The 23,789-nt window shown below is 44.0% G+C and overlaps 2 protein-coding genes across 2 annotated transcripts in view; one reads left to right on the top strand and one right to left on the bottom strand.

Moving 5' to 3' along the window:
• Positions 1-1,786: 1,786 nt before the first annotated feature.
• On the top strand, positions 1,787-20,274 carry THBS1 (thrombospondin 1). The gene is made up of 22 exons (XM_011989324.1): positions 1,787-2,078; positions 2,689-2,784; positions 3,064-3,623; positions 4,487-4,562; positions 4,864-5,063; positions 5,176-5,298; positions 6,357-6,450; positions 8,227-8,400; positions 8,920-9,096; positions 9,404-9,577; positions 9,834-9,961; positions 10,076-10,228; positions 10,685-10,903; positions 11,392-11,499; positions 12,073-12,232; positions 12,388-12,506; positions 14,160-14,394; positions 14,578-14,805; positions 14,973-15,244; positions 15,679-15,776; positions 15,881-16,020; positions 16,957-20,274. The coding sequence occupies exons 2-22, from the start codon at positions 2,718-2,720 to the stop codon at positions 16,962-16,964; spliced, it is 3,513 nt and encodes a 1,170-aa protein (XP_011844714.1). The 5' UTR covers positions 1,787-2,078; positions 2,689-2,717; the 3' UTR covers positions 16,965-20,274.
• A 1,588-nt stretch (positions 20,275-21,862) lies between these two features.
• FSIP1 (fibrous sheath interacting protein 1) overlaps positions 21,863-23,789 on the bottom strand; it is a 226,422-nt gene continuing 224,495 nt past the window's right edge. The window contains exons 12-13 of the mRNA XM_011989321.1: positions 22,458-22,539; positions 21,863-21,883 (exon numbers count right to left, since the gene is read on the bottom strand). Of these exons, the coding sequence (XP_011844711.1) occupies positions 22,493-22,539 (47 nt within the window). The 3' untranslated portion in view covers positions 21,863-21,883; positions 22,458-22,492. The remainder of the gene's footprint in view (positions 21,884-22,457; positions 22,540-23,789) is intronic.

Below are 23,789 nucleotides of genomic sequence, written 5' to 3'. Positions count from 1 at the left end.
TTTCATACAAGATGCATCCTGCTTCCGTGGGCCTCTTGCAGCCCTCAAGCCCTCATCTGATCTGTACACAATGATCAAGTGGGCCAGAGGAACCCAAAGCCATCAGCTGCCCATCCCTCCAAGAACTGTCTCTGTCCAATATCATGGAGCAAGTGGAAAGAAGAAGAAAAAAATCCCAATCACTTTTCAAAGAGCAAGGTGAATGCTGTAGAAGGAGAAGGAAGGGGAGAGAGAGGGATGGGTGCCAACTCCAGAATCTTTAGATCTGCTTGGATGAATCATTACCTATGATTTGCGGGACAAGAATCCAATTTTACTCATCAACCAACAGAAACTTTTCTTACGGCCTCCCAACATCTAAAATCCAACAAACAAACATGTGCCTTAGCAACATACCGGTCATCTTTTAAAGGCTCTTGATATGCATGTTGAGTAATTAGCAAACACTCTTTCCGTAATACACACACACACACACACACACACACACACACCCCATCTTGTCATACAACACTCCCACGCAAAAAAAGCGAAATTGCTCTTTGATGAATGTAAACCCTTGGCTGTTTGCAGCAGTCGGGAGTTCTGCCAGGTTTAACTGCTAAGATGGGAGGTGAACCCCAGGGGTTTCCCCTGGCTGTGCTGAGATCCTTATTTGGTCAAGCTTCTACCTATGCCCTGGCCCCGGAGCCAGCCCGATAGCGCTGGACCACGGCACAGGGAGCGAGGCTGCTGACGTCCCATCCCGAAGACATGAATGGAATTCCAGGCAGCTGGAGTCATGCTGGCTTGGGACAGTGGCTTGGAGACCAGACTTCAATGACAGAAGCACTAGGCAGCGGCACTCATGGCAATGCGTGCACCCACAGAAATGTAACCCACACCTCGGGTTCAGGAGCCGAAAAACGAAAAGAACGTTTAGGGAGGAAAGAGGGAAATACAATAACAGGCAGAGAGTAATTTATTACTCTATGGGTCTGTTCTGTAAAGAGTTGAAGACTCTGGAGCCAGATGGTTCTGCAAATTCTCCAAACAGGAGTCACGTTAAGAGGCACGAGTGGGCACAAAAACTGTTTTTCAAGACACAATTTCAATTTGGCTTGAGGAAACTGGATACGAGTAAGGTTCCTTAAAATTCGAGTAGAAAGCAGCTGTCCTCCCCGGGCCCCTTGATGAGAATACGCACACCGCCCCCAAGCGGCCGGCCGAGGGAGCGCCGCGGCAGCGGGAGAGGCGCCTCTGTGGGCCCCCGGCAGCCGCGGCAGGAAAGCGCCCGAAGGCAGCGAAGGCGAGCGCCGCGCAACAACCCGCCGGCCCCGCCGACGCCGCGCTCACCTCCCGCGGGGGCGGGCGTGGGGCCAACTCAGGACAGGCGCTAGGGGGACGCGTGTCCTCACCCCACCGGGACGGTGGAAGAAGGTCAGCGAGGGCCCGAGGGGCAGCTATTTTAAAGAATGGCTCTCTTGGGGTCCCCTGCGCCCCGTCGGCCCATTTTTCTTTTTACAAATCGGGCCCAGTCTCTAGTGTTCACCTTTCAGCCATCACCCAGGCATTCCGGGAGACCGGCTCGCCCGAAAGCCCCTGCCCCACCCCGCGGGCCCTCCTGGGTGGTCGCCCCAGCCCAGTCCCTGCTCGGGATGCTCGCTGATCACCCCGAGCCCGCGTGGCGCAAGAGCGCTAGCGCCTAGCCCGTGCGCGCCAAGGCTGCGTGGGCGGGCACCGACTTTTCTGAGAAGTTCCAGTGCTCCCAAGCCCCGACCCCCGCCCCCTTCACTTTCTAGCTGGAAAGTTGCGCGCCAGGCAGCGGGGGGCGGAGAGAGGAGCCCAGACTGGCCCCCCTCCCGCTTCCTGCCCGGCCGCCGCCCATTGGCCGGAGGAATCCCCAGGAATGCGAGCGCCCCTTTAAAAGCGCGCTGCTCCTCCGCCTTGCCAGCCACTGCGCCCGAGCTGGCCTGCGAGTTCAGGGCTCCTGCCTCTCTCCCGGCGCAACCTCCACTTCGGACGCACAGGCGGTCCCCGCGTCCCTCCAGCCCTCGCCGCCCTCTCCACCGCTCCCGGCCGCCGCGCTCCGGTCCACACAGGTAAGTCGCCCCCGGCGGCCGCCGAGGACCAAAGCTGCCGGGGACATCCACCTGGAGCGCTGAGGCTTCAGTCCCTCTGGTGGACCCCGGAACCTACACTCTCCCCGCTCTCCTGCCCCAGCCCGCCCCTCTCGGCCGCTGGAGGACTCTTCGGGACAAGGCTCCAGAGCCATCCTCTCCAGCCTTGGGGTTCACAAACCAACTGATCAGGACACCCCAAGATTTCTTTACTCTCTGAAGTCCTCCTTAAGCCTTTGTATCAGCACTCCAGGGAAGAGTCTGTACTTCCCCGTGCCCTCCCTGCAACTCCAAACTACACTCCTGATCTTGTTCACCTTCGACTTCCCAAAAGCCCCCAAATTGTTGGTCTTGCGCCCCCCACACTTTAAAACCAGCATCTCTTTCCTCCACGTCTCTCTCTCCCTCTCTCTCTCTCTCACTCTCTCTCTCTCTCATGCTCTCTGGAAAGTAATCCTGTTGTCCTTCATTTCAGCAAACGCGGGGTCAAAGAGGGATGGTCCCGGCCCCGTCCCCATGCCCAGCCCGGTTTCTGCCCACCCTCCCTGCCTAACTGATCTCTGACCTTGGGCTCTTGTGCTTCCTGCTGTAGGATCCCTGCTGGGCACCAACAGCTCCACCATGGGGCTGGCCTGGGGACTAGGCGTCCTGTTCCTGTTGCATGTGTGTGGCACCAACCGCATTCCAGGTGAGTTTGTGTGGCACCTTTAGGGGAAGGAGGGACGAAGAAGAGGGGCTGGCTACCCCAGGTGTGCCCCTTCACATGCTGTCCTCTCCCAGCTCCTTTGCTCTTGAGCCTGACTGGACATCAGGACGCAGCTTCACTCTGATCCTGGTGTTTATTCAGCTCTTTCAGTGGCTGCCAGGAGTTTTCACCCCAGCCCTTTGTCTCCACCCCTAAGGACTCAGCCCCCTACCGCTGGTCCCAGCCTCCAAAGCTCACCATGTGTTCTCTCCTGCCTAACAGAGTCTGGGGGAGACAACAGCGTGTTTGACATCTTTGAACTCACCGGGGCTGCCCGCAAGGGGTCTGGGCGCCGACTGGTGAAGGGTCCTGACCCTTCCAGCCCAGCTTTCCGCATCGAGGATGCCAACCTGATCCCCCCTGTGCCTGATGACAAGTTCCAAGACCTGGTGGATGCTGTGCGGGCCGAGAAGGGTTTCCTCCTTCTGGCCTCCCTGAGGCAGATGAAGAAGACCCGGGGCACGCTGCTGGCCCTGGAGCGGAAAGACCACTCTGGCCAGGTCTTCAGCGTGGTGTCCAACGGCAAGGCGGGCACCCTGGACCTCAGCCTGACCGTCCAAGGAAAGCAGCACGTGGTGTCTGTGGAAGAAGCTCTCCTGGCAACCGGCCAGTGGAAGAGCATCACCCTGTTTGTGCAGGAAGACAGGGCCCAGCTGTACATCGACTGTGAAAAGATGGAGAATGCCGAGCTGGACGTCCCCATCCAGAGCGTCTTCACCAGAGACCTGGCCAGCATCGCCAGACTCCGCATCGCAAAGGGGGGCGTCAATGACAATTTCCAGGTGAGGCTTCTTCTCTGAGCCCTGCTCCGTTGGATCATCTGCTAGACAGGTGACCAGCCAGGAGGGCTACAGGAAATCCTGTCTGTAAACTAAAGCAGCAGTTCTCAGATTTTAGGCAGCATGAGCATCACCTGGAGGGCTTGTGAAAGCTCACGCTGCGGCACCCCAGCCCCAGAGTTTGGGATTCTGTAAAACGGCAACTCTAACAAGTACCAGGTGATCCTGATGCTGGTAGTCTGGGAAGCACACTTTGAAAACTACTCAAGGAAACAAGAAATGGTTTTCCTTTAGCAATCAGCCTGTTCAAGCCTTAGATACTCCCTAGGCTCTTAAGAAAATAGCTTATTTCAAATGCATTCCCCCAATTTTAATGTTGTTTCAAATGGATACTTTCTATGGGCAGAATCAGTACCACTTTGCTATTGGATTCCTCATGGGGATGCAGCTGGTCTCACATAAAAGGTTAAAATAGCAGTTAGTTGTTGCTGTTACAGCTTCATCTGCGCCTTAACTTCTAGATCTTTGCAAGGGTGGCTTTGAACTCCCACATTTAACTCTTTGACACTGGGAAGTGTCATTATATCCTCTGGGCTTAGGATCAGATTCCATTTCCTGTGTACCCAAGTAGGCTGATAACTGAATTCTTTGTAAAATACTCAAGACTTGGCAGAAGTCACAATGAAGATTTTGAAGTTTTTGGCAATTTATGTTGCTGTGTTATTTTGACACAGTGATCTTCAGACAGCTCTTTGAAGCTTTTAGAACATCTACTGTATGCTTTTCCTAGCATAGAGACAGTCCTTCCCAACCCCATCCCCACCCCGCTCAGCTTTCTACAAGTAATGTGTATCCTCTGCCCACAGGGGGTGCTGCAGAATGTGAGGTTTGTCTTTGGAACCACACCAGAAGACATCCTCAGGAACAAAGGCTGCTCCAGCTGTGAGTACCCCTCTATTTTTAGAGCACGTAGGGAAATCGGGGGGAAATTCCACCAAAAACAAGCTGAGGAATTTAGCAATAGTGGTTGTACGTAAATTACCCCCAGTAAAATCATTAAGAGGCATACAAAAGTGACCTCAAGGGGTATCATACACACACACATGTATACACACATGTGCGCATACACGCCACCCCTCTACGTGCATCCTTCACACCAAATGAAACGTCTTCTACCACTAACAGCTCAAGAGGCTGGTTGGTAAGAGTCTCTCTTTGAAGTTTTCATTTTGTTTCTTGCCAGCTACCAGTGTCCTCCTCACCCTTGACAACAACGTGGTGAATGGTTCCAGCCCTGCCATCCGCACTAATTACATTGGCCACAAGACAAAGGACCTGCAAGCCATCTGCGGCATCTCCTGTGATGAGCTGTCCAGCATGGTCCTGGAACTCAGGGGCCTGCGCACCATTGTGACCACGCTGCAGGACAGCATCCGCAAAGTGGTCAGTGGCCTCTGCACCCAGCCCGTTAGCATGAACCCTGGCAGGTTTATCACAGATGGCCCCAAATGACTGAAAATGAGGGTGGACACTAATGATATTCTCTCCCATTTAGACTGAAGAGAACAAAGAGTTGGCCAATGAGCTGAGGCGGCCTCCCCTGTGCTATCACAACGGAGTTCAGTACAGAAATAACGAGGAATGGACTGTTGATAGCTGCACCGAGTGTCGCTGTCAGGTAAGTAGTCTTCACCAACCAGAATAAGAGTCGACAGCTTTTGTTTGAACCTGCATCTTTGGGGAAATACCCACATCACCACAGAGATTCTTTTTATGTTCCATGGCCTGATACCAAAGTGTTTTTTTCTTTTTCTTTAAGATGCAATTATGGCATCTATAAATTATTCTTTAAACTCTCAGATGGTTTATCAAAGTATTAATTACACCCCAGGCTAAGTATCTAAGAGAATGAATCTACTAAGACATCTGAATAATTTACCTACCTTAGTTCAAAGACTAAGTGTTGAATGTCAAGTAAATAAAACCTGGTTGGAACATTCATTTTTTTTTCCCCAACCCCGATTTATATTCAGTTTTGGCATAGGTTCTCTTGGTAGAGTAGCAATTGCTTTTCAAATCACTTAGCCTGACACTGTTAGGATGTTACTGTCTACTTGGCTCAGATGGCAATGCCAGTTGTGTGTTATTCACTCTAGCATTCCCCCATGCCAGTGGCCAGTGAGTTTGGAGGTTCACTTGGCTTATCTATTAATAGCAAAGTATTTGAATTTGCTTAAATACAAATCACAGATGACTGGCTTTGGGAACCAACTTCATTAAATTCCCGTTCTTTCCCAATATAGAGACAGGTCATAGATCTATAGATGAGAAAAAAAAAATGCTTGTAGATCTTCCTTCTTCCCCCCAAACACATAATATAAAAATGTAAAAGTCCTGGCTGAATTTCCTGAGTTTGATTTCAGACATAGATTTGGCCCATGATGTTGGTTGGTTCCTCTGCTATACATTCTTCGTACTGTAACTTCCACCCTTGACTAAGTAGCAATTAAAAAGAACTTTCCAAGCAATGGAGTGACACGTCAACTAGCCCTAGAACTGTCTCTACGATAGTGGTGGTTGCAAATATTGACAGACAGATCTTCTATGAAAATCGTTCCACTAGAGCATTGACAGCCCCGACCATGTTTTGGCTTGTAAAGGAAATGTTACAGGATGTAGACTTCTGAACGCAACATGCTCAGCAGCCTGTTCCCCTCTCACTCTCTTGCCCTGCAGAACTCAGTTACCATCTGCAAAAAGGTGTCCTGTCCCATCATGCCCTGCTCCAATGCCACAGTTCCCGATGGAGAATGCTGTCCTCGCTGTTGGCGTAAGTTCCTCAAATGGCGTAACTATTCTTCAGTGACTAGATCAGTTCTACATACATCCTAGAGAGCCGAGCACAACACTGGAGCCCCACCCCCATCTCCGTCATGCTTTCATTCAGTTTCTGGCTGCAGCAGCTGCTTAACTGACAGCTTATCTGCTGTACACAGCCCAAAACTCCATTATCAGTACGTCATAATTACCCCATCTGGATTGCAGTAATGGCAGTGAAGATCTTGGTATAGCTCATTCATTCCGATTTTTTGCTTTGAGGAAAAGAGATGAAGACGTGGCAGCAACCGCTGTAAGTTGACTGCTTTTAGAATTTGACCGTAGTGGCACAGAGTTAAGAAAAATCTGCTCACCAGAGATACTGACAGGCTTATTGTGTGAGCTGGCCTGATGGGGCCTGGAAGTTCTGCCCCTTTCATCTGTAGGGATAAGAGGGCCTGAGAGAGTAACAGCAATTTGAGCTCCAGAGCACCAACAGAAATAAGGCATGGTATTGTTCCATGGCACCTGATCCCTGGCTGTTGTTACCAGTAAAATTAATGACTTTGCTGAGACAATATTTAATGTAGCAGGTACAAGTTATAAAAGTGATTCATCACAACTGAGATGAGGAAGAAAACAGAAAAACAGCACGTGCCCTTCACATACACACACACAGACACACACACACACCCCCCCTTGTCACAGCTCAGAATAACCAGTTCCATCCAGGGATCATATTCGCGATACTGGCACTGTAATGATCGTTTTTACATCTATTTTCTGTTCCGCATTCACTTGAGATGTGCGTTAAAAGGAACAAAGCTAGCTGGAGGTAGCAAAGTTCTGAACTTGAATCAGGGATTGCTAAGAAAACTTACAACTAATGTCCAAAGAAAATAAGTCCTTTGTCTTCTGTGGGATACAGCTAGATGTGATTGTAGCCGTGGTGCCTGGGCAGATGGTAAACAAACATGCTGTCCTCTTATGACCGTATGTGCAGAGAAGGCCCCAAATGCTTGGGTGAGAGGAACAACAAACTGACTAACTCATGGCCGAGTTGGAGCCAGAGCCAACAACAGCTCGGCTGCCTTCAAACTCATCTGTCAAACACATGGTGTATGGCTCCCCTGACAGAAACGGCTCCTATACGCTTCCTCAGACTCACGCATTCCTGGAAGGCTGAGACTGGAAATGCCTACCCAGATATCTTAAGTCAGTAGAGGAAAACTCATTTGCATTGCTGAGAGGAGAAAGGAAAAGCAATGACTAGGAGAGCGTACACTGTGGGAAGGCTCAGCTGTACTGAGCCAGGCAAAGCATCCGATTACCCCACTGCTGTACACATCATGACCTGGGGTAAATCCCTCGGCTGCTGGCCTAAGAAGTATGTTGCTTTTCATCCTGTATAACTGCAACTTTGTGCCGGCTCATATCGTGTTCTAGAGAGTTCATGTACAGCACGGTGACCGTAGTTAATAATACTGGATTATATGCTTAAAATTTGCTAAGAGAGTAGATCTTAAGTCATCAAAAAAAAGTAACTGTAAGATGATGGAGGTGTGTTAACTAGCTTGACAGTGGTAATCACAATATATGTGTGTATCAAAACAACATATTATACACCTTAAATGTCTATTGTCTTTGTCAGTGACACCTCAGTAAAGCCAAAAAGAAAGAAATGTATTGCTTTTCACCCTCTGGCAAGTGGAGGGCCCTGAACAGAGCCCTCTGAAGAACAGCTTGTCCTAATCATCATGTACCTGATGAACCTCTGTTTCGCCTGCAGCCAGCGACTCTGCGGACGATGGCTGGTCTCCATGGTCTGAGTGGACCTCCTGTTCTACGAGCTGTGGCAACGGAATTCAGCAGCGCGGCCGCTCCTGTGATAGCCTCAACAACCGATGTGAGGGCTCCTCGGTCCAGACACGCACCTGCCACATTCAGGAGTGCGACAAGAGATGTGAGCATCTTGGCCTCTTAGGGACATGGAGAACTGACCTGTCCTTGTTGTCATCACCGAGGGCAGCTCCACAGCATGGACATTAAGAACACGGGTTCTAGGATCTCTGGATCCCGATCCCACTGCTTCGCTGTGCACACCTGAGCACAGCTTACCCTCTCTGAGGCTGTTTCCTCATTTGCAACTTGGAGATAATAATAGTTCTTGATAAGTTTATCTTGAGCATTTTCTTTAGCTACTGCATGTAAAGCAGTTAACATTGAGTTTGGTTCATGGTAAGCACCCTGTAAATGTTAGGATATTAACAGCAACCCATAAAAACAGCTCACTTATCCGTTCTCTAGTAGAAAACGTTCCATGTTGACATTTGTGCCTGTGGCCAGGAGCCAATTTCTGCCGTACACTGGGTTTAGTTGCCATTGACCATTTCCTGGAAATAACATGTGTGCTCCTGATGAGGGATTCTGTTTGGTTATCTCTAAGCCAAAACCATTTGTGACCATCAACTTTGTACTTTAGTTAAACAGGATGGTGGCTGGAGCCACTGGTCCCCGTGGTCATCTTGTTCTGTGACTTGTGGTGACGGTGTGATCACAAGGATCCGGCTCTGCAACTCTCCCAGCCCCCAGATGAACGGGAAACCCTGTGAAGGCGAAGCACGGGAGACCAAAGCCTGCAAGAAAGACGCCTGCCCCAGTAAGTGTGAGCTCAGCTGCAAGGTTGAGCATGGGCAGCAGCTCTGCCCAGCTGGTTGCCTGGCATCTGCAGCCTGCAGTTCAGTGGGTCATAGAGCAGGAAGGTTACCTACTAGAGAAACAAACAGAAGCAAAGTCCTGCATGCTCAGCAACTTCTTTTAATGAAAAACAAACTCACCCTCTTCCCCAGCATTCTTTCCGTGTGTCAGAGGAGCAGAGGTTTCTTGAACGGGCTTAGGAGAGCCTATGACAAGGGAGGGATTTGAAAGTTGATCTTAATTGTTGCCTGTGGTTCATTTTCTTCCAGTCAATGGAGGCTGGGGTCCTTGGTCACCATGGGACATCTGTTCTGTCACCTGTGGAGGAGGGGTACAGAAACGTAGCCGGCTCTGCAACAACCCCACACCCCAGTTTGGAGGCAAGGACTGCATTGGTGACGTGACAGAAAACCAGATCTGCAACAAGCAGGACTGTCCAATTGGTGAGCCACGCAGCCCAGGATGAAAGGACCTAGGAGCTTTGCTATTTTACTGAATGCTGCAGTCAGTATTCGAGGAGATTCCAGCTTGGTTAGTCCTGAGTGATCTGATTCTAAGATGCAGATGGACAACATAATCCCAACAAGTTATCAGTTCCCCATACCCTATAATATCTTACACTGTGTTAAGTGCTCAGCATGGCAGTACGGCAGCTTAGACTAACCATTTACTGTGCCTGTCTCTCTCTCCTTGTCTCAGATGGATGCCTGTCCAATCCCTGCTTTGCCGGTGTGAAGTGTACTAGCTACCCTGATGGCAGCTGGAAATGTGGTGCTTGTCCCCCTGGTTACAGTGGAAATGGCATCCAATGCACAGATGTTGATGAGGTGAGGAACTGATGCACTCCGAGTTGCTGGATCTAGGAAAGCAGCTAACCTGTGCAGTCGCTTCCTTATGGCAGTGACTTCCGAACACGAAGCACGCTCTTATTTCCTCCATAGTGCAAAGAAGTGCCTGATGCCTGCTTCAACCACAACGGAGAGCACAGGTGTAAGAATACGGACCCCGGTTACAACTGCCTGCCCTGCCCCCCGCGCTTCACCGGCTCACAGCCCTTTGGCCAGGGCGTCGAATATGCCACAGCCAACAAACAGGTACAGTCAACTAGACGAGTAAACCAGAGGAGAGGAGAGCTGTCCTTGACCAAAACAACTAGGAGAGGGAGGAATGTAATTTCATACCATTCACGAAAAAAAAAAAAAGGGCGAGGAGATGAATGTATGGTCTAGTTTTAGAAATGTGACTAGAAAATCCATGGTAAATCCTGCAGGGGAAAAATAGTCTACCATATTTAAAAATGCTGCTCTGGAATAAGTTGTGAGCAGATGGACTTGTAAACGCCTAGGTGCTGAGCAAATTCAAGAAAAAGAAACATAAAGCAAAGTTTGCCTACAGCCTCAGGGAGAATGGGGAGGAACAGAGGTAATTACCCACACTCTTCCAAATGGAGCCTCTGTCTGCTCAGAGATGACAGGGATCTGGACTGTTGTTTCCATGAAATCTGGGGATCCTCGAAAGCTCTGGGTAACAGCAGGATGGTGTGCCCTTAGGTGTGCAAGCCCCGTAACCCCTGCACGGATGGAACCCACGACTGCAACAAGAACGCCAAGTGCAACTACCTGGGCCACTACAGCGACCCCATGTACCGCTGCGAGTGCAAGCCCGGCTACGCTGGCAATGGCATCATCTGCGGGGAGGACACAGACCTGGATGGCTGGCCCAATGAGGACCTGGTGTGCGTGGCCAATGCAACTTACCACTGCAAAAAGGTACAGCCAGGTCCCTTGTGTGCCTCCGGAAAGAGGGCCCATCACCTTATCAAAACACAGGCTAAGGAATTTTAAATACTTAAAGTCTGGACATGAAACTAAAAGATTAAATCTCCCAAAGGTAGAGGGGCACTAATTCCTATGAAAATTAATACCACTTGGTGCCAAAAACATGAACAGACTCTTTTGGGCACCTGTGTTCCACAGTCAACTCTTCTGGCCAAAACAAAGTACAGTACTCTATCCAAACACCAGCAAAACATGACTTGTGTTCACAGCATCTATAAAGCCTAGAGCATTTACACAAATTCTGTATGTATATCCCCCAAGAAAAGTTTTACTTTCTTGTCTTCCCATAAAAAAAAAATATGCTGTTACTGAGCCGAATTCTGTTCTTTTTCTATTTGGAATTCCAGGTACACTCCTCGTGCATGAGCTGAGCATGAGGAAGGCAACTGAAGCAGTGATATATGTCTTCTCTTTCCTAGGATAATTGCCCCAACCTCCCCAACTCAGGCCAGGAAGACTATGACAAGGATGGAATTGGTGATGCCTGTGATGATGACGATGACAATGATAAAATTCCAGATGACAGGGTAAAAACAGTTTTCCATCCCGTTTTCATCTTTTTAATTCAGCAACAGCCTGAAGCACTTCAGGATTCAAGGAAATTACATGGCTATAGCAAAAAATATACCAAATCAATACACAGGATAATTAGAAATTATTCATTGTGTTCCAGTAGTTTAAGGATGTAGATGTTGCCAAGAAAATTTTTAAATGAGGGTTTTGTTTTTCATCAGAACTGTTTTTCTCTGCACTTGAGAAATTATAATGCATAAACAAATGTCACTTTGTTCCCTAGATTCATTTCAAATGTCACATCGAAATGACAGTGAAATTGACTTTGGGCACACTACGAACTGAGATGATGGGATTATATTCTACATCTCACTAACTTCTAACCTAAAATGGGGATCCATTTTTTAACTATGTCCTTTTAACTTCTGTAGTGATGATTTTACACTGAGTACTCAATTAGCCTATCCACAAAGTAGAAAGTAATTACTGCCGATTTTCGCAGCTTTAGACATATTATGCACGTGGTTTGAGGCTTGAGCTCTTTTCAGGGACAACACTGTTAAGTGCTCCATTTCTTCTCTTTGCAGGACAACTGTCCATTCCATTACAACCCAGCTCAGTATGACTATGACAGAGATGACGTGGGAGACCGCTGTGACAACTGTCCCTACAACCACAACCCAGATCAGGCAGACACAGACAGCAATGGGGAAGGAGACGCCTGTGCTGCAGACATTGACGGGGACGGTAAGGTGCTGCCTGATCAGTGGGCCCGCGGGAGACAGGGACATGACACCGCTTTCCAAACTTACTTCTGTCTAGTCCTGGCTATTAGTATGCACTTTGGTGGACATATCCAAGGCTGGAGAGCCCAGCTCTTATTTGTCCCTTGTTCTCTTCAGGTATCCTCAATGAACGGGACAACTGCCAGTATGTCTACAATGTGGACCAGAGAGACACTGACATGGATGGGGTTGGAGATCAGTGTGACAACTGCCCCTTGGAACACAATCCAGATCAGGTAGGTGGACTCCTTTCAGAGTCTTTCAGTAAACTGTTGGAATAGTCCTTTCATGGCCTTTGAAAAATGAGCTTAACGAAGTTCAAACATTGTCATGACCGTGGCTCCCTGGGTTCTCATAGCCAAGTGGAATATGTTCATGTAAATAATTTGCCTGATGTGAGCTCCTTGCACAGAGTCTCACAGATTTTTAGCATGAAGATCTCGTAACTTCAGCCTTACCTTCTGTAAGAAGGGCTACTGGACTTGCTCTGCATGGTCTACCATTGTTAAAATAAATTATACAAAGCAGAGATTTGTGACTGACAACTGTACAGTAATATTAATCATATATAATACTAAGAGATGGAAAAATAAATGTGCACAAGCAAAATAACCATGTTCATGGCTAATGATGTAATCTAGCTCTACGAAAATCATCAAACTAAGGATATGTCCAAAACTTGGAGAAACCCCATTTCTTTGTCATTCTTCAAAAGTTTCTGGCATTACGAACGTTCTTTACCTATGCTAAGGAGTGCTACACATCAACATTACACAGAACAGGCTTCTGTCTGAAAGTATTTCTTTCTTGTGTAACTGCCCATCATTTTCTAAGGATAAAATTTAAGGCTTTTTTCCCCCTAAAATGAATTGTTCTGGAAGCTTAGAAACCAGCTTTTTTTAATGGTAAATTTTTATAAGATTAAAGAAATGAGGAAATCCAGCTTCTCCCTCCTAAGATTTGTTCCTGTGAAGTCTTGTCAAACATAAAACAATAGGATGAATGGCTCTGGGGCCATCAAAAGCTTGAATGATCTGGGTTAGCTTTGCTGATCAGATGGCACTGATAATCATTTATTTTGAGTTTGAAACTTACCATAAATTAAATTTCAATATCATGTAACCTCACTGGATGAGTTTTTGATTCCTCAGATAAAAATAAATTTTACAACAAAATTCAAGCATGATGTAAAAATCTTATAAGCAAAGACCATAAATACTGGCAAGAAGAATTCCAGTGTGTATATAAACAGTCCCTAAGCATCCCATGCACACTGAATAAAATACTCTGAGAAAAACTGTTTTGGAAAAATTTAGAGTTTGACTTTACCTGAGCCTACAGGTGACAATCCTTATAGATACTAGGTGTATAAAATCAAATGCCTAAAAGAAAAAGCCAAAGTAATGTATCCCTGTCATTCACGCTACCCAGACAGTATACAACGCAGAGACCATCTTTTGCCATCTTTTCGGGACTTAGAGAAATTGACATGTCAACAGTTTTACAACTGAAACCTTCTAAGGAAATTCTCTGTTAAAGTATCCAGAGAATTTCATTTAACATTAAACATTTAACAGTTAACAGTTAACATTTCATTTCATCTTTAAAAATTAAATAACTCTATTTGATTTTATTTAGAAAGTTTTATATTTAAAACATTTTTAAATTATCCCTTCTCAGGTTTTTGTAAGAAAACAAGGACAAAGGGAAAAAACGTTTAAACTGTAATGGCTACTATTGCTATCTTTCTGCAGGAGTATATAAATAGACATGAAACCCCACTGGCTAGATCAAACAATGAAGAATTTTCCCTGTGGTGGGGGCATAAGTTATCTTTAACATGAATGGTTTATAATGCAATTTACCCTCCATTTACCTCCCTCTTTCAGCTGGACTCCGACTCAGACCGCATTGGAGATACCTGTGACAACAATCAGGATATTGATGAAGATGGCCACCAGAACAATCTGGACAACTGTCCCTATGTGCCCAATGCCAACCAGGCTGACCATGACAAAGATGGCAAGGGAGATGCCTGTGACCACGATGATGACAACGATGGCATTCCTGATGACAGGGACAACTGCAGACTCGTGCCCAATCCGGACCAGAAGGACTCTGACGGTGAGTCAGGGGAGCCATTTCTAAGAGAGGGACTGCTGGCACGGCTGTGTAGATTGAGGAAATGAAAACAAGGCTCAAAGCATTTGAGAGGATGAAGGGACCAAATGCCAACTGACATTTCTGACACCAGTAACAATAATAGCACTTCAGAATTTTGCTGAACTCTTGCTTTTTTGACCTCAGGTGATGGTCGAGGTGATGCTTGCAAAGATGATTTTGACCATGACAATGTGCCAGACATTGATGACATCTGTCCTGAGAATGTTGACATCAGTGAGACCGATTTCCGCCGATTCCAGATGATTCCTCTGGATCCCAAAGGGACATCCCAAAATGACCCTAACTGGGTTGTACGCCATCAGGGCAAAGAACTCGTCCAGACTGTCAACTGTGACCCTGGACTCGCTGTAGGTGAGTAGTGAGTTCTTAGGTCAAGAGGCTGATGCATACATGGAGAAAAACAAATAGAAAACCTGGCAGTTGTACCTGTCCCTGCGGGTGCTGAGGATGTCTGGGAACATGATGGAGAACCTTCTGAAGGCTGCAGGTTTTAACCTGGCTCTGGGCTCATCTTCCAGGTTATGACGAGTTTAATGCTGTGGACTTCAGTGGCACCTTCTTCATCAACACCGAAAGGGACGATGACTATGCTGGATTTGTCTTTGGCTACCAGTCCAGCAGCCGCTTCTATGTTGTGATGTGGAAGCAAGTCACCCAGTCCTACTGGGACACCAACCCCACGAGGGCTCAGGGATACTCAGGCCTTTCTGTGAAAGTTGTGAACTCCACCACGGGGCCTGGCGAGCACCTGCGGAATGCCCTGTGGCACACAGGAAACACCCCTGGCCAGGTAAGAAGCAAAGCCCTACAGCAGAGAGAGAGCTGATGGGTGCCTGACTAGCGATGGGGACACTGTGCTTTGACCAAGACTCCAACCAGGGAGTCTTAGAAAGTTCCCAGCATCACCAGCTGCAGCACTGAGCTCTGCTTTGTGAAAACATAACAGTGTTGAAAAGGGAGCTTGACCAAGAATTGCCCCGCAGATCCTAAGGTGCCTTCAGCCTTTTCAAACAAAAACCTCCTTCCCTCCTCTCTGTCTGCTTTATGTGTGCGCTCAGTGGCACACAACAAATGTGAGAGGGCTTGGAACAATTCCCCACTGCAGCCCTGTAACTTAGATCAGCTCGGTACCTTTCAAGCGTTGTTTCTGATGGAATGAAACAGAAATCTTTACCTGAAGGAGCTGTGTTTCAACCTTTCCTTTTCCTTTTCCTTTTCCTTCAGGTGCGCACCCTGTGGCATGACCCTCGTCACATAGGCTGGAAAGATTTCACCGCCTACAGATGGCGTCTCAGCCATAGGCCAAAGACTGGTTTCATTAGGTATGATCGTACTGATTCAATTTCACTTAAAGTCACACTAATGGACAAAAAGACAAAAAGTATGAAATAGCATTGTCACTAAACAAGACTTTTTTTCCCTGCAGAGTGGTGATGTATGAAGGGAAGAAAATCATGGCTGACTCAGGACCCATCTATGATAAAACCTATGCTGGTGGTAGACTAGGGTTGTTTGTCTTCTCTCAAGAAATGGTGTTCTTCTCCGACCTGAAATACGAATGTAGAGGTAAGAGCAACATCACCATGAATGTACACTGGACATCTCTATTGCAGACTAATACCAAGGATGACAGTTATGGGGGAGTCCAATGTAAAGACTGTTTTGGAGACAGGGTTATTTCTATTTTGCTTGTGAGGACACAAGGACAAAAATGGAATAATGCCTAGGCACTGTGGCTTATGAGTTCCTGAGTCCTTAGTTACAATATTAGTTTGCTTAGCAGTTTCTGTGCTGCTCATACACAGTGCAAAGGTAGGCTGCAGAAAAGCTCCTATACAATTTGGACTTCATTAATAATACTGTTCTTTACAATTATGTATTTATATATCTTACTGCTTGGTGTTTTATTCATGCCATCAGAGCACAAGTTAGAATTCCCAACTTTTCCCTGTATATAAAGAAGGGAGAGGAATGTTGCTTTCATATTGGCATGTTAAATTAATGTTTACTATTAAACTTAGCTTTTTTTTTCCTTCATTCTTTTTTACTCAGTGATTACTTAAGCTTGCTGAGTCCAACACTGGCTCTACCACAAAATAAGCACTTAATATATATTTACTGGGCCAAGGCCAGATACTGAAAAGATCAATCAGAGTAGAGAAAGATGGTTGATTTTACACACACACAAAAAAAAATCTAAATTATTAATGTAATTTTTGAGTCTGAATTTTTAAAATAAGACTCCCTAAACTTTTACCATTGAAAGCCTTGGAAAGCATAATATACGTTCTGGAAGGTTCATGCCATGTTGGTCACCTAGTATCAATGTCAGCTCATAAAATTAAATGCTAATATGCTTGAACAATCTTAAATTAGGCTTTTGTCATTAGAAAAGTAGAGCTATTCCTATGTGGTTTAACTTATTAACTGATACTAAGATGTCTGTGCTTTTATGAATTAGTTTTCATTTGTATATTTATTTATATTTGTTTATTTTAACAGATCCCTAATCATCAAACTGTTGATTGAAAGACTGATGATAAACCAATGCTGGTATTGCACCTTCTGGAACTATGGGCTTGAGAAAACCCCCAGGATCACTTCTCCTTGCCTTCCTTTTTTTCTCTGCTTGCATCAGTGTGGACTCCTAGAACATGCGACCTGCCTCAAGAAAATGCAGTTTTCGAAAACAGACTCAGCGTGCAGCCTCTAATGAATAAGACATCTTCCAAGCATATAAACAATTGCTTTGGTTTCCTTTTGAAAAAGCATCTACTTGCTTCCGTTGGGAAGGTGCCCATTCCACTCTGCCTGTGTCACAGAGCAGGGTGCTATTGTGAGGCCATCTCTGAGCAGTGGACTCAAGCATTTTCAGGCATGTCAGAGAAGGGAGGACTCACTAGACTTAGCAAACAAAACCACCCTGACATCCTCCTTCAGGAACACGGGGAGCAGAGGCCAAAGCACTAAGGGGAGGGCGCATACCTGAGACGATTGTATGAAGAAAATATGGAGGAACTGTTACATGTTCGGTACTAAGTCATTTTCAGGGGATTGAAAGACTATTGCTGGATTTCATGATGCTGACTGGTGTTAGCTGATTAACCCATGTAAATAGACACTTAAATAGAAGCAGGAAAGGGAGAGAAAGACTGGCTTCTGGACTTCCTCCCTGATCCCCACCCCTTACTTGTCACCTGCAGTGGCCAGAATTAGGGAATCCGAATCAAACCAGTGTAAGGCAGTGCTGGCTGCCATTGCCTGGTCACATTGAAATTGGTGGTTTCATTCTGGATGTAGCTTATGCAGATGTAGCAGGAAAATAGGAAAATCTACCATCTCAGTGAGCACCAGCTGCCTCCCAAAGGAGGGGCAGCCACGCTTGTATTTTAATGGTTACAAAGGCACAAAATTATTGTCAACCTAACTAAAACATTCCTTTTCTCTTTTTTCCTGAATTATCATGGAGTTTTCTAATTCTCTCTTTTGGAGTGTAGATTTTTTTAAAAATGCTTTACGATGTAAAATATTTATTTTTTACTTATTCTGGAAGATCTGGCTGAAGGATTATTCAAGGAACAGGAAGAAGCGTAAAGACTATCCATGTCATCTTTGTTGAGAGTCTTCGTGACTGTAAGATTGTAAATACAGATTATTTATTAACTCTGTTCTGCCTGGAATTTAGGCTTCATATGGAAAGTGTTTGACAGCAAGTAGTTGACATTTATCAGCAAATCTCTTGCAAGAACAGCACAAGGAAAATCAGCCTAATGAGCTGCTCTGCCCCTTGTGCCCAGAGTGGATGTTCTGGGATTCTTTTTTCTTTGTTTTATCTTTTCAAGTGGAATTAGTTGGTTATCCATTTGCAAATGTTTTAAATTGCAAAGAAAGCCATGAGGTCTTCAATCCTGTTTTACCCCATCCCTTGTGCCTATTTCCAGGGAGAAGGAAAGCATATACACGTTTTTCTTTGATTTTTCCAAAAGAGAAAAAAATGACAAAGGTGAAACTTACATACAAATATTACCTCATTTGTTGTGTGACTGAGTAAAGAATTTTTGGATCGAGCAGAAAGAGTTTAAGTGTCTAACAAACTTAAAGCTACTGTAGTACCTAAAAAGTCAATGTTGTACATACTATAAAAACGCCGCAGAGAAGTATTCCCAATAAGGAAATAGCATTGAAATGTTAAATACAATTTCTGAAAGTTATGTGTTTTTTTTTCCTATCATCTTGTATACCATTGCTTTATTTTTATAAATTATTTTCTCATTGCCATTGGAATAGAGATCTCAGATTGTGTAGATATGCTATTTAAATAATTTATCAGGAAATACTGCCTGTAGCGTTACTATTTCTATTTTTATATAATGTTTGCACACTGAACTGAAGAATTGTTGGTTTTTTCCTTTTTTTTTTTTTTTTTTTTTTTTTTTTTTTTGCTTTTGACCTCCCCCTATTTTTACTATTTGCCAATACCTTTTTCTAGGAATGTGCTTTTTTTGTACACATTTTTATCCATTTTACATTCTAAAGCAGTGTAAGTTGTATATTACTGTTTCTTATGTACAAGGAACAACAATAAATCATATGGAAATTTATATTTATACTTACTGTATCCATGCTTATTTGTTCTCTACTGGCTTTATGTCATGAGGTATATAGGTAAATACCATTCATAAATCAATATAGCATATACAAAAAAATTACAGTAAATCATAGCAACATTCACAGTTCGTATGTGCTTTAGAAAGACTGAGTTGCTCAGGCCTAGGCTTAGAATTTGCTGGGTTTGTGGAATAAAAGAACAAAATGATACATTAGCCTGCCATATCAGAAACATATAAAAGAGAAATTATCCCTAAGTCAAGGGCCCCATAAGAATAAAATTTCATATTAATGTCATTAGATGTTACTGAATCCTTTTCAAAGTGCAGTATGAAAACAAAGGGAAAAACACTGAAGCACACGCAACTCTTGCAGTGACATTTTCTGACCCAGGAATGATGCACTGGGTGGGCAACACGATTGTATGTTGTGGAGACACTTCGGAAGTAAATGTGAACAAGGGAGGAGCTGTCCTTGCAAAGTTGAGCCAAGCATTACAGCTACCACCTTTTGAAGAAGGAATAATAAGTTTAATCAGAAAAGATGACTAAAAAATGTAAAATTTGGAAAGACTGCATAAATGCATGTGTGTCTAAATACAAATTATCGTGTGAAGAAAAGGCCCAACTGTACCAGTAAGCAGACCTTGACTTTTGGATGGGCCCATCATGAATGTGGAGTACTGACTAATTTCTAGTCTTAATGAAAACAGATCAAAGAAGACATTTTATGAGTAGGTTAAAGGTCTGGCTTTGAGGTCTGTTAAACACTAGAAAGGACTGGCTGGGTGACAGAAAATCTTCCTTGTTGATTTTTCACTCTCCTTCTATAAATATTCATCTTTCTGAGTAGCAATGATCACATATAAACGGAAATTGCCAAATCATTTTATAGTACCAAGGTGAAGAAGCAAGAACTAGAAAGTATTGATAATCGCTGTGGAGTTAGGAAAACTGATATAAAGGAAATAATTCTTTGAAATGGCAAAGAATTAAATAGCATCATTCATTCTCAGACGAGTTCAACGTGTGAAGTGCTAGGAGATCATTCTAATTCATTCTTGGATGGTGAAGCAACACTGATTGAAAATACCAAAATAAGACAGAAAAAGCGACTGGAAAGAGGAGCTTTTCTTTCAGGCATGTTCCAGCTGCACCCTAGGGCTGACCTTCAAATAATCAGGTTGTACTGAAATAAAGGACTTGTTAAAAATTAAAATTATGTCATTAAGATGATAGCTTTTTTCCTCCTCCAACAGTTTATTGTCATGTGTTGTGGGAGAGCTAACTTGAAGAGCAATAAACTCTAGGTCTTATAGGAATGTACAATAAAGGTGGTGCCAGCAGTTTTTTTTCTAAAGAGTCACATGTAGAAAAGCCTCCAATTTTAAGCTCCTAAATTCATTCCTTAAATTAATTAGCCCTCTCTGTCTTCTATAATTTTCTTCTTTTTATTTTTGACACAAAGTCTCGCTCTGTCACCCAGGCTGGAGTGCAGTGGCACAATCTCAGCTCACTGCAACCTCTGCCTCCCAGGTTCAAGCAATTCTCCTGCCTCAGCCTGCCAAGCAGCTAGGACGACGGGCACGCACCACCATACCCGGCTAATTTTGTATTTTTAGTAGAGATGGGGTTTCACCTTGTTCTGGTCAAACACTAAGCCCTAAAGGGAAATCCAAAATAAAAACATTTATTTTTAATAAGAACACTTTCTATCTAAATCAGGGTGACTTAAAAAAAAAAAATCCAGAAGCTTCGTGTTGAATTATATTACAGATTTAGTTACCAGTCCTTGTTAGAGTTACTTCCGTTGACATGCTATGGAATGGTCTCACTTCTTTTATGGCAGAATTCATTACTTAGAACACTCTATTTTCTTCTCCCTTACCTATATAACAGAAAGGCTCACTATGTCCCAAATATCATCGGCAGAAGCAAACTATGAAGTCATAAGCCCTTTGCAGTGCAAGTCTAGAAATAATTTTACTCTGTGTTTCTTTCTCTCTCCCCCTTCCCTCCCTTTCTTCCTCCCTTCCCTCCACTCCCCTCCCTCCCTCCTCTCTCTGGTGTCTCGGTCTCTCTCTCTCTCTCTCTCTCTCTCTCTCTCTCTCTCTCATACATACAAACATCAAATACCAGAAAAGCATAGATTTAGAAAGCTGAACTCCTCTGAAAGGCTGACGGACAGCACTGGCCCCTCTCTGTCCCACAACAAATTCTCACCCATATCACTTTTGCCCTCTGATTCTTCCCATCCAAACCCTAAAACACAGAGTGCACCTCATTTCATTCCTTTGAGAATCTAAAATCATGACTTTTAACTTACACTTCCATCCCACAGCAAAACTCTTGGCATCAAGATAAGTTGTATGTAGCACACTGACATCAGCATGAACAATTGCTACTTTAAATGAACAAATAGTAAACTGAAATAGAGTGTCTGGAAAAAGAAACTGCCTATCAATACCTCTGAAAATAGCAGCTATAGAATTCCTCATTTTAAAAAGTCAAGGAACTTCCATATAAGCAATCATTAATGTTATTCACTATCAGTGGATGAACATGTGCCAGCAAAAATAATGTTATGTATACATCACTCCACATTTTATTAAAGGCAGCACAATAGCCTGCTCATTTTATTGATTCAGAAATAAACTGGACTTCCAATTCTAATGCCAACTCATCTTATGGAATGTCAACATAACACTTTCTCCTGAGTCTAAGTTACTGACTTGTAACTAAACTATCTTTCTTAAAATAGTACTGCAGACTTTCTTTTAAGTAGCTCATTTTTATTTGATGCAATCTAAAAGGCCCAAACTCTGAAAGAAAATAAGAAACTAGTGTTGACTATTATTAACAAAGTAATATATCAAATAATTCAGTCAAACTCCTACTTAAGAAACATGTCATCACCAATAAGATAGTAAAGGCTCTTCTGACATTGCTTTGTTGTGGCAAATTCATTTCATCTTATGGCAGGTTGTATCAATTTCACAGGCATGACACAGGTGGGAAGAAGGAAAAGCATGGCCACAGCAAAAATTCCCAGTGACCACCATGATCTGTCTGAATCCCAGTAGAGGCGAAACATACAAAACTGAATACAGGACAATCACAGCACTTCAACAAGTTTTACCCTGACAAGTATACACTAAAATGTCAGTTTTTATAATGAATCCTCACATTGTAAGATTGCAAAAATTTATAAACAATGGTCCCAGAAATTTTAATGAGCAAAAACCCTTGAACAATTACACTCCAAGTCTCGAAAGTGTCAAGGAAATATAATCCACAAAGAGTGACTCCAAATGTCAAAATCAGTAAAGAATAGTCTCTACGATGCATTCATTGAATTCAAATAATTCAATCAAAAATGTAATTTAACTTAATTACCAACTTTCTTAAAAGCACACCCAGCAAGTCCTTGGTTAGGGTTCTTTACGTTCTTCTGCTGCATCTTTAGTCTCCTGCTCATCTGCACATAAAAACAATAACCACAGTTATTAGAGATTCACAAATGTATGCATAATTAAGAAAAATAACTCAGTCTGTAAAATATTAAATCCTTTTACACATGAGGCAATATCACACTCTCATTTAATAGTTACTGAATAGTCACCACAAGCTGCAGACAGTTCACAAGAAAAATAGAAAGATCAGGGCGCCTACTCTCATTGAGCTTACAGCTCAGGGAGAACACGACAGGTTGTGGAGCTAAAATGACTATGGATGTGGAGACACACACAGAAGTTAATATTTTGCTTTCTACTAAGTTTCTGGGAAGTAGAGTGAGACCAAAAGTAAACGATATATGCAGAATAGATAAGAACTGATCGCCTTTCATTTCTTAAAGTGAGAAAAAAAGAATTGTGACATTAACAGAAACGGAATGGAAATATTTTTCTACCCTTGGTGAGAAAGTTATCAGAAAATGCAGAATTGACAATAGAACTAAATTTTTAAAAGACAAAAAGAAACAGGAGAAACTAGAACCTTCATGCACGACTGGTAGGAATGGAAAACGGTGCAGCAGCTTTAAAAACAGTCTGGTAGTTCCTGAGAAGGTTACCAGAGACCTGGCAATTCCACTTCTAGGTATATGCCCAAGAGACATGAAAGCATACATCCACACAAAAACTTGTACACAAGTGTTCACATCAACATTGGATGTAATAGCCAAAAAGTGGAAACAACCCAAACGTCCATCAGATGATGAATGGATAAGAAAATGTGATATATCCATATAATTGAGACTTATTCAACAATGGAAAAGAGTGGAGTATGGATACATGCTACAACATGGATGAATCTTGAAGACATTATGCTAAGTGTAAGAAGCCTGTCACAAAAGGCCATATACCATATGACTCCATTTATATGAAATGTTCAGACTACGCAAATTCACAGAAAGACTGGTGATTGCCTAGGGCTGGGGTTGGGGAAAAATGGGAAGTGATTACTAATACCTACAATGTTGCATTATGGGGGGTGAAAAAAATATAAAATTGATAGTGGTGATGGAGGTACAACTCTGTAAATATACTACAAACCATTGAATTGTACACTTTTAATTGGATGAATTGTAGGAAGCTGGTGAACAGTGGCTCCCAAAAACTCACATCCTCATCCCTGTAACTTGTGAAAGGGGTCTTTCTAGATGCAATTAAATTAAGCATCTTGAGATAAGAAGATCATCCTGGATTCTCTGGGTGGGCCCTATATTCA

This window comes from Mandrillus leucophaeus, unplaced genomic scaffold (assembly GCF_000951045.1).
Source record: "Mandrillus leucophaeus isolate KB7577 unplaced genomic scaffold, Mleu.le_1.0 Scaffold35, whole genome shotgun sequence".
Taxonomy (NCBI): Eukaryota; Metazoa; Chordata; class Mammalia; order Primates; family Cercopithecidae; genus Mandrillus; species Mandrillus leucophaeus.
This window is presented reverse-complemented; position numbering and strand designations above follow the sequence as displayed.